This window comes from Prionailurus bengalensis, chromosome B3, assembly GCF_016509475.1.
Source record: "Prionailurus bengalensis isolate Pbe53 chromosome B3, Fcat_Pben_1.1_paternal_pri, whole genome shotgun sequence".
In the NCBI taxonomy this organism is placed as follows: domain Eukaryota; kingdom Metazoa; phylum Chordata; class Mammalia; order Carnivora; family Felidae; genus Prionailurus; species Prionailurus bengalensis.
The window spans coordinates 60,933,707-60,951,460 of record NC_057355.1 but is presented as its reverse complement, the minus strand read 5'-3'; the positions used below and the strand labels follow the sequence as shown (position 1 = coordinate 60,951,460).

Genomic DNA, 17,754 nt, shown 5'->3' with positions numbered 1-17,754 from the left:
GAACTTGAAGCAAGCTCCAGGCTCCGCTCAGCATAGAGCCTGAGGCAGGGCACAAACCCACTAACCGCAAGATCATTACAGAGCCAAAGTCAGACTCTTAACCAACTGAGCCACCCAGGACCCCCTAACAAGATATTATTGAAACTCCTAATACTAAATACTAAAGAGGAAATACTAAAAAGGAGACTTGGTAAAGTTTCTTCCACTGTAAAGCAAAATAACAGGAAGTAAGGAAACCATGAAGACAGTTTTAAATTGTAGGGTAATAGCTTTGTGTTTAGCAGATAAGATTTGCCTTTCCTGGTAACTCCATGAGTAGTTAATTTGTTAGCTGCAGGGTATCACGTTGGTTAAGCAAGAGCTTTGTTTAGAAGTACTTGGTACCGGGGCGCCTGGGTGGTGCAGTCGGTTAAGCGTCCGACTTCAGCCGGGTCACGATCTCGCGGTCCGTGAGTTCGAGCCCCGCGTCGGGCTCTGGGCTGATGGCTCGGAGCCTGGAGCCTGTTTCCGATTCTTGTCTCCCTCTCTCTCTGCCCCTCCCCTGTTCATGCTCTGTCTCTCTCTGTCCCAAAAATAAATAAACGTTGAAAAAAAAAAAAAAAGTACTTGGTACCTGTGGCACTTGAGTTTTCTCCTGTGAAAATTAGAGATTGATAATAATAGTAACTATCCCATAGATATATTGTGAGGAGTACTAAATCATTTAAGGTGCTAAGAAGAGCCCCTAATATGAAATAATTGCTAAGTAAGTGTTACTGGTTATAGGGATCTAAAACCCTGGCTTTGAATAAAAACACTTCTAATGAAGTACTAATGGTGCAAAACAATCCTAACAGTTATCTTTAAACAACGGGAGCAGTGCCCAGCACAGTATTTTGCCTTAGTAGGCACTCTATAAGTATTTGTTGAATAAATAAATGTAACTTCTTTCACTTGATTTTATTAGTCTCTGAGTAGTTTAACATTACTTCACACATTTCTATTTGTTTTCAGAAAATTAAAAGGAAAAGTACATCCGTAGGGTGATAATATGGGTGAATCTCAGGTAATGGGTTCAAGAATAAAAGAAACTTCTATGTACTTAAATATATACAGTTTCAATAGGGGAATATGGGGCTACTAATTTGTATTTTAAAGAATAATTATGGAGGAGAGGAGTCTGGGAAAATGACAGAGTAGGAAATGATGAAGTTTTGGGGTGATGGTGGGGTGGTCTGGAGCCAACAGCCAAGAAAGAATTCTTGAAGATGTCTTTGGTGCAAAAAGGTGATTTTATTAAAGCACGGGGACAGGACCCATGGGCAGAAAGAACTGCATTGGGGCTGTGATAGGTAACTGATTATATACCCTCAGGGTGGAAGGGGGTTAAAGATAGAATAAGTCTCTAGGTATTTTGAAAGCAAGGTTTCCGGGACCTTGAGGGGCCAGTTGCTGTTAGGAAAATGCCATTTATTACAATTTAGTAAAACTTCAGTCATGAGACCTTTCAGATGTATTCAGAGGGCCTTAAGCTTGGAGTATGATTGCTGGCATATATCTTGGGGGAGCTGAGATAAAGTTTCCAAAGGAATTTTCATAGGCTAAAGTAGACTTATAGGATATTTTAGGATATTATAGGATATTATAGGATATTATAGGATAATGTTAAGCCAAGATTCCCTTTTGCCCCTAGGGAAGTGTTATCATCAGGCAGCTGAGCTCCTAGAAGGAGGTCACTGCCACTTTCAAGGACTTGTCAATGGGCTGTAGGCAGTAAGGGAATTAAATTTTTCATTTGCCTTTGCTTCCCATATCATCATGGGAAGCACTTAAACCCCTTTCCTTTCTTCTTGGGTTGCCAGGAGTGTCCAAGGAATATCACACATATCCCAACTGGGGTGGGGGAATACTGTTAGCTTGTACTCTGCCCTCAGCTTGCCTTATGCTCCCTTATGAGGAAGCATGAAGAATCTGTTCCCCAACCTAGACAGGGATTACACTAGACAAAACTGTCTGATGTAATGGTTTTTGGAACTCTGGATTTTCTTGATGGCTTGCATTTTCCAGAGGAAGACTTGAAGGATAAGTCACAGTTAATTTCTGTCAATTTCAGCTTCTAGCACAGTAGCAGTTACCCATTTGCTATCCCCAGCCACGTGGCAGGCAGCTGTACATGGGTCCTGGAGCATCTTGTACACAGCTTGCAGGAGTCGGGTGGACAAAAAGGACCCTGTCTTCCAAATATCAGGAATCTGTGCTGATTGCCAATTCCTGCTTGGGATCACAGAATTGCAGAGTTGAGTAGTCATTGTTGTCGCATGTTTCCCATTGTTGCAAGTCCCTCCCCATACAGCTGAAGTGACTTCCAGGGGATTTGAAGTGACAACTGCCCACTCCACTCCTACTTCATTTTTCTGCTTTTCGCCATTTTGCAGTCAGACACTAAAGACCAGGGCATTGAAAAACAACTCCACACATGGGGAAAATTAGAAAGTGACCATGCGTGCCCAGGGAAAGGCTCAGAAAAGACCACTTGCTAGAACCTTAGGTTTACACCTCAGGCTGATCCTCGGCACAGAGATAGCCTACAGTAATCAGAAAAACAAAAACAATAAACAAAAAGAATAATGAGACACAGGATACCCCGGGCAAAGGAGAGAATCTGATTTCTAGAATTACTACATTATTAGATTCAGATGTTCAGTTTTCAACGTAAAAGGTCACAAAGCATACAAAGAAACCTGAAAGTGTGGCCTATTCAAAGGGGAAAAAAAAATCAACAGAAACTGTCCCTTAAAAAGCCCTAAAGGCAGATATATTAAACAAAGACTATAGACCAATTGTCTTAAAGATGCTCAGAGAACTAAAGGAAGATGTGGAGAAAGTCAAAAACCAATGTATAAACAAAATGTTACTCTTCAATCATATATTTCACTCTATTTCATTGGTATGATATGTTGTTCTTTTCATTGCTTTGTGAGTAGTTTATAATTTTAGTTTTGATTTCTTCTTTGATTTAAGGGTTATTTATAAGTGGGTTTCTTAATTTCTTTGCTGCCTTGTACTTGTCCTTGTACTGCTAATTTTTCATGGTAGAACAATAGGTTGCTTATCATATTCCTTGAGATTCTGCCATAAATAATGCAGTACACACTAAGATGAAAGAAAATAAAACCTAATCCTTAGCATTACCCCAATACTGAGGTCTTATCTCCCAATGTATCTGATTTTCCAAATTCCATCTGAATAGCCATGTATTTTCACTACTCCAAGCTTTACATGTGTTGTTTATCCAACCTAGACGATCATCCCCATCATGAAAATCCTTGTCTTTTTATTTATTTATTTTGAGAGACAGAAAGCATGCAGGCCAGCAGGGGAGGGGCAGAGAGAGAGAGGGAAAGAATCCCAAGCAGGCTTCATGCTGTCAGCTCAGAGTCTGATGTAGGGCTTGATCCCACAAACTGTGAGAGCATGTTCTGAGCTGAAATCAGGAGTCAAATGCTTAACCAACTGAACTGCCCAGGCACTTCTGAAAGTCCTTTTGTCTTGAAACTCAGTTCAGATGTTCCCTATTTCATAAAGTCTTTCCAGGTTCTTCAGCCAGCATTCCCTTTGCTTTTTAGGTTCTGTTGAATGTCTTCATTTTGCCCTTCAAGATGAACTCTTCAGAGGCGCCCGGGTGGCTCAGTCGGTTGAGCGTCCAACTTCGGCTCTGGTCACGATCTCACAGTTTGTGAGTTCGAGCACCGTGTCGGGCTCTGCGCTGACAGCTCAGAGCCTGGAGCCTGCTTCGGATTCTGTGTCTCCCTCTCTCTCTGTCCCATCCCCACTCATGCTCTGTCTCTCTCTGTCTTAAAAATAAATAAAACATTAAAAAAATTTTTTTAATTAAAAAAAAAAACATAAAAAAAATTTCCATCTTATTTTCTGCCCCAGGGTGACCTGTTGGACTAAAAAAATGGACTCTCTTAACCTCTGGCTTGAGGTTGGCATTGGACAATGGAAAGCCCTAGCAGGAAATCAGAGGGGAGATCCTTTCCATAGGGTTGTCTTGGTCAGGCCTCGTATGTTTTTGTTTTTGGCCAGGGGAGGGCCGGTGTCTTCATCATCTTTATATTTTTTGGAAGTAGAATTGTCATAAAATAGTTTATTAGTGTCAGATATATACCATAGTGATTTGACAATTATATACATTATGGAATGCTCGCCACCATTAAGTATAATTACTATCTGTCACCTTATAAAGTTATTACAGTATTACTGACTGTATTCCCTGTGCTGTAATTTTCATCCCTGTAGCTTATTTTATAACTGGAAATTTGTATCTCTTACATCTCCTCACTTATTCCAACCATCTCCTAAACCCCCTTCCTTCTGACAACTACCAGTTCTGTTTTATGAGTCTGTTTCTGTTTTTTGTTTGTTCATTTGTTTCGTTTCTTAGATTTCACATATGATTGAAATCATATGGTATTTGCCTTTTCCTGTCTGACTTAGTTCATTTAGCAAAATACCCTCCAGTTCTATTCATGACGCTGCAAATGGCAAGATTTCGTCCTTTTTTATGGCTGAGTAATATTCCATTGTATAATGTATATCATGTATTGATTGACTGATTGACAGGCGTAGGTTACGTCCATATCTTGGCTATTGTAAATAATGCTGCAGTGAACATAAATGTTTATTTATCTCTTTGAGTTTGATATTTTCATTTTTATGGGTAAGTACACAGAAGTGGAATTACAGGGTCATATGGCATTTTTCTATTTTTAATATTTTGAGAAACTCCATACCTTTTTGCACAGGGGCTCCACACTTATTCCCACCAGCAGTGCACTACACATCCTTTTTTCCACATCCTCACCAAAACTTATTATTTCTTGTCTTTTTGATACTAACCATACTGACTGGTTTGAGGTGATAATTCACTGTGGTTTTGATTTGCACTTCCTCCATGTTTAATCATGTTGAGCATCTCTGGTCATTTTTATGTTTCCTTTGGAACTATGTCTATTCAGGTCCTTGGCCTGTTTTTGATTGGATTATTTGCTTTTTTGACATTGAGTTGTATATATTTTTATGTATATAAAATATATATTTTATTTTGGGTATTAACCCCTTATCAGATACAGTATTTGGAAATATCTTCCAATATTTGGAAAGATTGCCTTTTCATTTTGCTGATATTTATTTTGCTATGCAAAAGCTTTTAAGTTTAAAGTAGTCCCAATTTTTTAGTTTTGCTTTTGTTTCCTTTGCTTGAGGAGACAGATACAGAAAACTTGCTGAGGCAAGTTTTTGAGAGAGAGAGAGAGAGAGAGCGAGCGAGGAAGTGCGTGTGTGGAGAAGGGGCAGGGAGAGAGGGGAATAGAGGATCTGAAGTGGGTTCCATGCTGACAGCAGAGAGCCTGATGCAGGGCTTGAACCCACAAACTGGGAGATCATGATCTGAGCTGAAGTCAGATGCTCAACTGACTGAGCCACCCACGTACCCCACTGCCTGTGTTTTCTTTTAGTAGTCTTAGGGTTTCAGGTCTTATATTTAGGTCTTTAACCCATTTTGAGTTTATTTTTTTGTGTATGGTGTCAGAAAGTTGTCCAGTTTCAAAAGAGGAACCCTTTTGCATTGCTGGTGGGAATGCAAACTGGTGCAGCCACTCTGGAGAGACAAGTTCTTCCAAAAATTAAAAATAGAACTACTCTATGACCCAGCAATTGCACTACTAGGTATTTACTCAAGGGATACAGATGTGCTATTTTGAAGGGGCACATGCACCCCAATGTTCATAGCAGCATTATTGACAGTAGCCAAAGTATGAAATTTATTGTCAAATTGGTTTCCATGCAACACACAGTGCTCATCCCAACAGGTAACCTCTTCAATACCCATCACCCACCCTCCCCCACCTCCTACCCTGCATCAACCCTCAGTTTGTTCTCACTTTTTAGAGTCTCTTATGGTTTGGCTCCCCCATGGTCTTCTGTTAAGTTTCTCAGGATCCACATAAGAGTGAAAACATATGGTATCTGTTTTTCTCTGTATGACTTATTTCACTTAGCATAACACCCCAAAGTATGGAAAGAGCCCAAATGTCCATCGATGGATGAATGGATAAAGATGTGGTAGCTATATACAATGGAGTATTCCTCGACAATCAGAAAGAATGAAATCTTGCCATTTATAACAACATGGATGGAACTAGAGGGTATTATGCTAAGAAATTAGAGAAAGACAAATATCATGACTTCATTCATACGTGGAATTTAAGATACAAAACAGGTGAACATAAGGGAAGGGAAGCAAAAATAATATAAAAACAGGGAGGGGGACAAACCATAAGAGACTCTTAAATAGAACAAACTGAGGGTTGCCGGAGGGGTTTTGTGTGGGGGGATGGGCTAAATGAACAAGAAGCATTAAAGAAGACAGTTGTTGGGATGAGCACTGGGTGTTATATGTAGAGGATGAATCACTGGATTCTACTCCTGAAATCATTATTGCACTGTATGCTAACTAACTTGGATTTAAATTTAAAAATTTTTTGAATTAAAAAATTATTAAAAAAAGAAAGTGGTCCAGTTTCATTCTTCTGCACGTAGCCATCCATCTGGTCTAATGTGTTATGCAAGTCCGCTGTTTTCTTACTGATTTTCTGTTTGTATGGTCTGTCCATTGATGTAAATCAGGTGTTATAATTTCCTACTATTAGCATATTACTGTCAACTTCTCCCTTTATGTCTGCTAATATTTGTGTTATATATTTAGGTGCCCCTGTGCATAGATGTTTATAAGTGTTATATCCTCTTATTTTATTGATCCCTTTATCATTATGTAATGTAGTTCTTTGTGTATTGTTACAGTCTTTGTTTTAAGTCTTTTTTTGTCTGATGTAAGTATTGCTACCCCAGCTTTTTTTTTTTTTTTAACTAGTCTTCATGCCCAGCATGGAGCCCAATGCGGGACTTGAACTCACAGCTCTGAGATCAAGACCTGAGCTGAGATCAAGAGTCAAAATCTTAACTGACTGACCCACCCAGGTGCCCCTCTTCTCTTGCTCTTAAGATTGTCTTTTTATCTTTAATTTTTTACATTAAAAAAATTTTTTTTACTGTTTATTTATTTTTGAGAGAGAGGGAGACAGAGCATGAGCAGGGGAGGGGCAGAGAGAGAGGGAGACACAGAATCCGAAGCAGTTTCCAGGCTCTGAGCTGTCAGCACAGATCCCAATGCGGGGCTCGAACTCAGACTAGGAGATCATGACCTGAGCCAAAGTCAGAGGCTCAGCCTACTGAGCCACCCAGGCGCCCCTAATTTTTTACATTTTAATTATTATGTCTCTTGGTGTGGACCTCCTTGAGTTCATCTTGTTTCAGGCTCTCTTTGCCTCTGAGACCTAGATGTCTGTTTTCTTATCCAGGTTAGGGAAGTTTTCAGCTGTTATTTCTTCAAATAAATTTTCTGTCCCTTTTTTTCTCTCTCTTCTTCTCAGCCTCATGTAATGTGAATGTTAGTATGCTTGATGTTGTTTCAGAGTTCCCTTAACCTATTCTTAGGTGCTTTTTAAAAATCTGTTTCATTGATGAGGAAACTGAGGTAAGGTTACTTGCCCAAGGAGCCAGGCTTTGAACCTAGAAAGTTCCAAAGTCTGTGTTCTTTTTTTTTTTTTTAATATAGTTTTTTAAATGTTTGGTTTTTTTTGAGAGAGAGACACAGAACATGAGCAGAGAGGGGGCAGAGAGAGAGAGGGAGACACAGAATCTGAAGCAGGCTCTAGGCTCTGAGCTGTCAGCACAGGACCCAATGTGGGGCTCGAACTCACGAACCGTGAGATTGTGACCTGAGCCAAAGTTGGATGCTCAACTGACTGAGCCACGCAGGCACCCCCCAAAGCCTGTGTTCTTAATAATTAAACTATAGGTAGCTGTTTAGAGGAAGAGAAATCATTTTAAGAACTTTCCCTAATGTTAGGCCCTACTAAAAAACATATTTTACATGAATCCTCTCTCTTTAAATAACAAGCTCCAACCCTACTTTTCTATACTACTACCACAAGTTTGGAGAGAGGATGGGTAAATAGATCCACAAATAGTATCAACCTTACCTCAACCTTTATGTGTGATAAGAACTGTAAATACAGCTCTTTTTTTTAAGTTTTTATTTTCATTCTAGTTGGTTAACATAGAGTATTATATTAGTTTCAGGGGTACAATATAGTGATTGAACAATTCCATATGTCACTACTCTGGGTTATTTTTTTTTTTATTTCTTTTTAAGTTCTATTTATTTAAGTTATTTCTACACCCAATATGGGGCTTGAACTTACAACCCTGAAGTTAGGAGTCACATGCTCTTCCAACTGAGCCAACCTGGCACCCCAGGGTTATTTTTTTAAGTTTATTTATTTATTTTGAGAGAGAGAGAGAGAGGAAGAGGGAGGGAGACTCCAAGAGAATCCCAAGTAAGCTGTGCACCATCTACGTGGAGCCTAATGCAGGGCTCAAACTTCCGAACCACGAGATCATGACCTGAGCCCAAGTTAAGAGTTGGACACTTAACTGACTGAGCCTCCCAGTCACCCCACCCCTGGGTTTTTTTAATCCAAAAATATTATAAAGTGTTTCAAGTACACATGACTATTAATTCCCTATGATTTTATAAGAATGAATTCAGTTTCAGAAAAAGTTTGCTAGGGAAAATTTATTCATTCAAATGTGTTTTAACACACTATATGTTGGGCACAAGGCTAGACATTGAAAATTTTAAAATGATATGGTTCCTCAATATGCTATGGGAAGGACTATAATGACATGCTTTTTACTTTTGTTGTTACAGGTGTTCCAAGATTTGGGAACCGAAGTACTGTCTGGAGCTGCCAAAGGCTACAACATATGCCTTTTTGCCTATGGGCAGACAGGCTCTGGGAAGACATATACCATGCTGGGGACCCCAGTGAGTGTTGGTATTGGAATATATCTCTTTCTGTTGCCACAGCAAGCCTGAATCTCAAATGTCCTTGCTACTGAGAGCTAGAATATGAATTTAATAGTCAAGGTTAATAAGATTTAATGGGCTCTCTTCTGTATTAAGATTGGGTTTCTTAGCACTTTAATTGAAAGGTGAACTTTGAATAATTAGCCCTTCCTTATTAAACCCTGAAGAACCTTAGAATTTTACCATTCCTTTTGATGAAGCAGAACTGTCAGTGCTGAATTTCTCATATCATTTCCAAGTTCGTCGCTTGAAGCTTTTTAACACCTTAGGAGTGGATGAGACAGACTGAATCTTAAGTGCTGCCTAGGGCTGTGCAGAAATGGGGCTATGTGTTCCATCTGAGTGTTGGAGAGAAGCAGGAGGACCAGCTGCTGGGATGGAACTTTCAGAAATATGAAGGACTTATGAGAACCTTACTTTGTCGTGGAAAATTGGGAGGTAGAGGTCCTTAAGCACACCTCTTTGTTTTATGTTTAGGAGTACCTTGGTTAGTGAACTGGTGGGGCAGGTGGCAAATAACACTACACATGGACATTATCTGGGACATTATTCCTTCTGAAAGATTACCCCCCAGGGGTGTCTGGGTGGCTCAGTTGGTTGAGCATCCGACTTTGGCTGAGGTTATGATCTCACAGTTCGTGAGTTTAAGCCCCATGTCGGGCTTTGCACTGACAGCACAGAACCTGCTTCAGATTCTCTGTCGCCCTCTCTCTCTGCCCCTCCCCCTCTCTCATGAGTGCGCTCTCTGAAAAATAAACATTATTTCTTATACACAAAAATAAACTCGAAATGGATAAAAGACCTAAACATAAGAGAAAGCCATCAAAATCCTTGAGGAGAAAGCAGGCAAAAACCTCTTTGACCTTGGCCACAGCAACTTCTTACTCAACACCTCTTGGAGGCAAAGGAAACAGAAGCAAAAATGAACTCTTGGGACCTCATCAAGATAAAAAAAACTTCTGCATGGGAAGGAAACAGCAAGACTAAAAGGCAACCAACAGAATGGGAAAAGATATTTGCAAGTTACATATCAGGTAAAGGGTTAGTATCTAAAATCTATAAAGAATTTATCGAACTCAACACCCCCAAAAAACAAATAATCCAATGAAGAAATGGGCAAAAGACATGACACTTTTCCAAAGAAGACATCCAGATGGCCAACAAATACATGAAAAAATGCTCAACATCACTCATCATTAGGTAAATACAGATCAAAACCACAATGAGATACCACCTCACACCAGTCAGAATGGCTGAAATTAACAACTCAGGCGACAACAGATGTTGGTGAGGATGCGGATAAAAAGGAATCCTTTTGGACTGCTGATGGGAATGTAAACTGGTGTAGCCACTCTGGAAAATAGTATGGAGGTTCGTCAAAAAAATTAAAAATAGAATTACCCTATGACCCAGCAATTGCAGTACTAGGTATTTATCCAAAGGATACATGTGTGCTGTTTCAAAGGGGCACATGCACCCCAATGTTTATGGGAGCACCATCGATAATAGTCAAAGTATGGTAAGATCCCAAATGTCATTGATAGATGAATGGATAAAGAAGATGTGTGTGTGGATATATATATACATATACACATATACACACACATACCACACACACACACAGTGGAATATTCCTTGGCAATCAAAAAGAATGAAATCTTGCCATTTGCAACAATGTGGATGGAACTAGAATGTATACTAAGCAAAATTAGAGAAAGAAATATCATATGACTTCATTCATATGTGGAATTTAAGATACAAAACAGATGAACGTAAGGGAATGGAAGCAAAAATAATATAAAAACAGGGAGGGGGACAAACCATAAGAGACTCTTAAATATAGAGAACAAACTGAGGGTTGCCAGAGGGGTTGTGCGTGGGGGGATGGGCTAAATGAACAAGAGGCATTAAAGAAGACAATTGTTGGGATGAGCACTGGGTGTTATATGTAGAGGATGAATCACTGGATTCTGCTCCTGAAATCATTATTACACTGTATGCTAACCAATTTGGATGTAAATTTTTAAAAAGAAATTAAAAGAAAAAATCCAGCTACCATTTTTTTTTTTTTGTGGAAATTGGGAAGCTGATCTTAAAATGCATATGCAAATTAAAGGGTCTCAGGACATCCAAAACAATTTTGAAAAAGAACAAATTTGGAGGTTTCATACTTCTTGACTTCATCATTTACTAGAAAGATAAACTAAGATTGTGTGGACCTCTTATAAGGATTGACATATAAATCAATGGAAGAAAATAGAAAAACAAACTTTTTTTTTTTTTTTTTTTTTTTTTATAAATTTTTTTTTTCAACGTTTATTTATTTTTGGGACAGGGAGAGACAGAGCATGAACGGGGGAGGGGCAGAGAGAGAGGGAGACACAGAATCGGAAACAGGCTCCAGGCTCTGAGCCATCAGCCCAGAGCCTGACGCGGGGCTCAAACTCACGGACCGCGAGATCGTGACCTGGCTGAAGTCGGACGCTTACCCGACTGCGCCACCCAGGCGCCCCGAAAAACAAACTTTTAAACTTTCCACAAGTGTGCCAAGACAATCCAATGGGCAAAGAATAGTATTTTCAAAAAATGTTGCTGGGACAACTAGATACACTCATGCAAATGAAAGATGCTACAACTCTACCTCATAACTACAAGTAATTCAACATCATTCATAGATTAAATTTAAGTGTTAAAATTGTAGGGTTTTTTTTGGAAAACAAAACAGAATAGAAGTAAATCAATGTGATGTTGAATTAGGCAATGACTTTAGATATACTGCACCAAAATCACAAGTGGCAAGAAAAAAAAACCAGATAAATTGGATTTCCTTAAAATTAAACATTTTTGTGCTAAAAATAATAAAGTAGAAAGACAACCTAAAAAAAAATAAACATTAAAAAAAAAAAGATTACCCCTGCTGCCTTGGGCTCAGCGCATTGCTACTATGTCTGTGTTTAGTGTGACTTTATGTATTTGAAATGAAAAGAAAATGCCGACTACACCACGGGTATAAAAGCTTTAACCTACATACATGTTAACAATGGGTCTAAAATGAAAAAGGAAGCTACTTTTCCCTAAATGTGTGCTTTATTTTATTTTATTTTTTAATTTATTTATTTTGAGAGAGAGTGTGGGAGGATGGGCAGTGAGAGAGTAAGAGAGAATTTCAAGAAGGCTCTGCACTGTCAATGAAGAACCCATCGTGGGGCTGGATCCCATGAACTGGGAGATCATTACCTGAGCCGAAATCAAGATTCAGATGCTTAGCCCATTGAGCCATCCAGACCCCCCATGTGTATTTTATTTTATTTTTTAATTTTTTTAATGTTTGTTTATTTTTGAGAGAGCTCAAGCAGGGGAGGGGCAGAGAGAGAGGGAGATAGGATTCGAAGTGGGCTTTGCACTGAAAGCAGTGAGCCCAATGTGGGGCATGAACTCACGAACTGTGAGGTCATGACCTGAGCCAAAGTTTCATTCAACCAACTGAGCCATCCAGGTGCCCCCTAAATGTATATTTTAAACACCCATGTATTCTAGTTCTCTATGTGTAGGGATAGAAGTGTTTTGGGAGGGCCCACCGTGGTAAATAGGTTTATCCAAGAAGGATGTAATCTTTATTGCATGAAAGTAGGTACCTGTGTTTGTTAGCTTCTCCACTCTTCCTTCTTACGGTGGTGATCTGCCTCTCAGCTGGTACATTCCTCCCGTGAGTGTCTCCTGAGAGCACAGGCAAATAGAATCTTTTACATACTTCCAGTGAACCTGCCTAAAACGAAGAGGTAGCACAGGGAACCCATGTGCCCATCCCCCTGCCAACCTTGGTTCCTGGTTGTTGTGGGAGAGCTTCACTGTAAGTGAACAGTAATGCTTTCCTTTCTTCTCTTCTCTAGGCCTCTGTTGGGTTGACGCCACGGATATGTGAGGTATAGATTCTATTTTGACTAGATCCTCTCAAAGTACACCTCCTTTGTACACTCCCTTCAGTGAACTCCAACCCTCTGGTTTGTGCAGGGTCTCTTCATCAGGGAGGAAGACTATGCCCCACTGCCTCCCTCTTGTAGGATAAAAGTAAGGTAAGAACCTGTCAGGCCCTAGGGCCTAAGCTATTTCCGTTTCTACTCCAAATTGTAGCATGTTCAGCTGTTCTCTCTTTGCTTCAAGAGTCATCTAGAGGAATGGAGAAAAGTCACAGCAGAAATATTTTGCAGTATAGAGCGATGAGAAACATACTTATCTTTGGGTTGTAGGAATCTTAATTCCTATCCCCAGGCTTAAACAGGTGTTTCCTGTGGACCAGCTTGCCCTGGCTATCTGGGTTCCTTTTCTTCACTTTCCTTACAGTTTAACACCAGCTGTTGGAATTCCTCTTCCAGCTCCAGTAGGTTGTTCTTTGGGTCAGTAGTTCCTAAGCTCTAGTTCCAAGACAGTGCTGATTACTCCCATATGAAATTTTAACCAGCCTGTAGCGAAAATGTTGGTGCAAGGTTTCCAATTGCCCTTAATTTTTGGTATTCTGTTTTTTTGGTGTTCAGTGTCCTTTTTAAAAAACATGAGATATAATTCATATACCATAAAATTCATGCCTCCAAAGTGTATAGTTCAATGTTTTTTTTTTATATTTATGAGGTTGTGCAGTTATCCTTACTAATTCCAGAACATTTTATCATCCCAAAAAGAATAAATGCCCTTTTTAAAAATTAAATGATAGTGAACATTATTTATACATTTTTTTAAGTTTGCAAAGTAAAATTTTTAGACATGTATATGTGTGTCTGTGAGCATGTACTTATATATTAAATGTTTTATTGGCCGTGAAATCTGGGAACCACTACTCTGAGAGACATCTGGGATTCCTGTGTCCAAATCTGGGAAGGTTAAGAAGAAACAGTTTATAAGAATGTGCATAGTGTTCAGCTCTGATCTGGAGCCTTTTTTTCTGGTCACCGGCTTCACAGGCAAACATCTGTGTTCTGATGAGGAAGACCTTTCTGTGAGAAGTTTGTTTTCTTTTTCTTTTTTTTAATTTTTTATTTATTAAAATTTACATCCAAATTATGTTTTCTTATTTAACAAAATCTTTGCTGATTTTAATTAAGAATTGTAGCTATTTTGTTATTATTTTATAGATTTTATTTTTAAATAATCTGTACATCCAGCATGAGGCTTGAACTCACAACCCCAAGATCAAGAGTTGTATGCTCCGCCAGCTGAGCCAGCCAGATGCCCAGCTCTGTTATTATTTTGAAAAGGAATGAAATGCTAGTAGATACCTATAAGATACAGCATATATTAACCAGAATTGCTGTGTATAAAACAGGTGAAATGAGAATTGTCCTACTTAAATTAGGGGTAGGGACCAGAATCTTATTCATTTAACTGTCCTCATTGCTCAACACTGGCTCTCAAGATGCCATCACAGAATAATAAGAGCTCAAAGATCATGTTTGCAAATCACTTAAGAAATAAGCCTTTAGACTTTGCGGTATGGTGGCCTGATCAAGATATAGGCTGGTGGCAGCATCCTAAAACCATGCTGAAATAGCCTCTTGAAGGCTAAATTTGAGTCAGCGCTGACATTGTAAACCCAAGACTGTCAAGTGATGACAGCTAACACTAGCAGCACAATTGTGCACATGTAGAAAGAGACTCAGTGGGGCTCCTTGGCATGGTCATGGTCTTAGAGTGTCAGAGGTAGAACTAGATCAAGAATTAGAACCTTCTGATTCTTGGCTTAGTGTTTCCCCTACTTTTTTCCAAATCTAATATGTTGCCTTTTTTCACAATGTAATTTTGAAAAGATGTCCCCATTTTTCAAAATGTAATTACGTGCCTTGTTCTACATGTCTTTAGTTTTCTGGAAATCTATAATGAACGAGTGCGGGATCTGCTGAAGCAATCTGATCAAAAAAAGTCCTACAGTCTGCGGGTCAGGGAGCACCCAGAGATGGGGCCCTATGTACAAGGTGAGCCACTGTGGTCCTGGAAGTCTGAGACCAAACTGAATTCTGAGAAGCTTTCCTAATGGTCACTGATTCATTTAACAGATGTATAGTGAATACTTACTATGTGCCACCTGCTGTACTAGATGCTGGATATATAGCAATAAACAAAAAAGACAATCCTGCCCTCAGAGGCAGGCTTATAGTCTTGTGGGGGGTGAGGCAGAAAACAAACAATTAAAGTAGTGATAAAAAGCTAATAAAAAATAAATAGATGTCATGATGGAAAAGAGCATTGGGCAGTGTAGGCAGTCCATCTGCATAGCGTGGTCAGGAAACACTTATGTGAGGAGATTCAGAAGCCAGTCACGTGAAGAATGGTGTAGCAAGGGGGAGAGTGACTCAGGTAGAAGGAGCACCGTGAGCAAAAGCCCTGAGAGAAGGGCTGGGTGATTACAAGGAGACCGATGTGTCTAAAGCATGGTGGATGAGAGGGAAAGTGGCATGGTATAAGGTTGGGTCTGTGGTGCCAGGTCCAGCAGGGCCTGGACTGACTCCTAGGTCAGGCATTCTCCTTTTCTGAGTACTTTCTCTTCCACTGGTGGTGATAGGGAAATGAGGAGATGTCACACATAGCATGGGTCAGAACTGCTTCCTCATTGAGTGCTGATACTTGGTGTTTGGTACCATTTGTCTTATTCCATTAGGCTAGATCTTAATGTTAAGTAGAAACAGTTGTGTTCTTTTGTGGAGGAAGTTTTTACCCTTTCAGGCCGCTATAAAAATAACACTCAAATTCTATGCTCCTATTCCTTCAGAGATATGCTAATTTAAATCCTGACAAAAGAGAGTTATATCAGACATCAAGAGTTGGTCTCTTCTTTGACCAGGGCATGACCAGTGGAGGTGTACCAGTCACTGATTCTGCTATCTTTGTCTTTTCCCAAATGTTCCATCATAAACAGCAGCCTAGAAACAACAAAAATGCCATTTGCTTTCCTAAGAGCCAGTGGAGTTTACTCTGTAAAACTGTGTGGATATGTATTTCTGTGTAAAACAATACTTTGAGGGCAGATCAGGCGTTGATGCAGTAGTGTCACAGTTTCTCACCTTTGTGTTTTATTTTAATGTGTGTGTGTGTGTGTGTGTGTGTGTGTGTGTGTGTGTGGTGGGGAAGTAGAGGAAACCTCAGACACAGTCCAGTTGTTCCCATTGCACAAAGGCTAAAATGAAGCTACAAGAAGCTAGAGGATATTCCCAAATCACACAGCTCACTGGGGCATGGTTGGAACTGGGAACATTGCCTAGAATAGGAGGAGATGAGTGGGACAGAATCCTGTACATCAGGGAGACCTGTGATCATAGATTTTTTGATTGGCATTGCACCTGAAACCTGGAGAAGGTAGGGACTTATGCATAGTCATTCAGCGTGGGTCATATACCCAAGGTCAGTGACAGGATCCGGACTGAAATCTCAGGGCTCTTTTGGATACCTTCATGGAGTGAACCCTCAGGGGGAGGGTGGATGGTTGGTAGGAAATAATTCTAACTCAGCAAAAAGTCTCTTAGATCCTTTGGGTTACATGTTTCTTAAAGTTGATCGGCATTTTTCTCAAATCATGACAAATAAAGGTCAACATTCCTTCCATTTCTCAATGAAGGAGCCTTGAACTTAAGTTGTACAGAACCAGCCTTGGAAGCCAAGACTCTGAATAGTCACACTGAACTATTATTCCCCTTACTACTCTCTGATGGCATTACAGCAAACTTTTTACTTTTAGTTTTTGAAACATTTGCTTTCTTCATTTATTTACATTATCTGCCTATCTGCCTGCCTATATACGTGTCTGTGTACCTCCATCTTTGGGCTCATACATTCTGTGAATGTGATTCCAAAGTGGAAAGTGGTTTCTGCTTTGAAACCAATTCTCTGGGAATTTATTGAGTACCTACTAGATGCCTATACTATTCAGGGTGCCATAGGAAATATGAAAATATAAGAACTTACACTTCTAGTTCAGAATTGTGAGCTGAAACTTGAGAGTTGTCTAAATCAAAGGAAAGGAAGGGGGTAGCCCATTACCTTCCATTAAAAAGTTTATTAATTAGATGACAGATTAAGTTCAAATCTGAAACGTACAAAGTTCTGCCCAAAGCACACATCAGAGGCTAGTGGTTATAGGGTCTGAAGTATTATCTAAGTGAGAAAAGGACAGTATTATGTTTTTGCCTTGGCCTTTATCTTAACATAAAGGGATAAGGTGCAAAGTAGAAGGTGTTGGAGGTAGGTAATTGGGTTTCTGAAAAAAAGATTTTTTAATACTCTATGTGTTCAATCTACATGTTTTTTTTTTTAATTCTTTTTTTTTTTAATTTAATTCTTAAACCTTTTTTCCTCTTGCCTTTCTGCACTTACCAGGATCTCTGGTACCATATTAAATTAAAGTGCTAGCAGTATTTAATCTTGTCCCCAGAGGAAAACTTCAACATTTTACCATTAGGTATGATATTTGCAATAGTGTTTGTTTTTAATAAATATTATTTATCACACACTTATAAAAATATAGCAAAAATATAGGACCAGGTTTAAAAAAAAATTTCCAATCTATGGCAAACCAAAACCTTGATAAAGTAAAGACGAATTAGGGGTGCCTGGCTAGCTCAGTTGGAGGAGCATGCAACTCTTGATCTTGGGGCTGTGAGTTTGAGCCCCACCTTGGGTGTAGAGATTAAAAATAAAATCTTAAAAAAAAAAGATGAATTACTAGAAAAATGAGAAAGACATCTTGATTATAAGCTCAAATTCTTTTTACGAATTCAAAAGATATAAAATCACTTGTC

General features: G+C 39.3%; 1 protein-coding gene across 1 annotated transcript in view; it reads left to right on the top strand.

Moving 5' to 3' along the window:
• The window catches only part of STARD9 (StAR related lipid transfer domain containing 9), a 124,984-nt gene that overhangs the window by 42,324 nt on the left and 64,906 nt on the right, over positions 1-17,754 (top strand). The window contains 4 exon segments of the mRNA XM_043554113.1: positions 8,816-8,932; positions 12,865-12,897; positions 12,986-13,047; positions 14,825-14,937. Coding sequence (XP_043410048.1) covers positions 8,816-8,932; positions 12,865-12,897; positions 12,986-13,047; positions 14,825-14,937 — 325 coding nt within the window.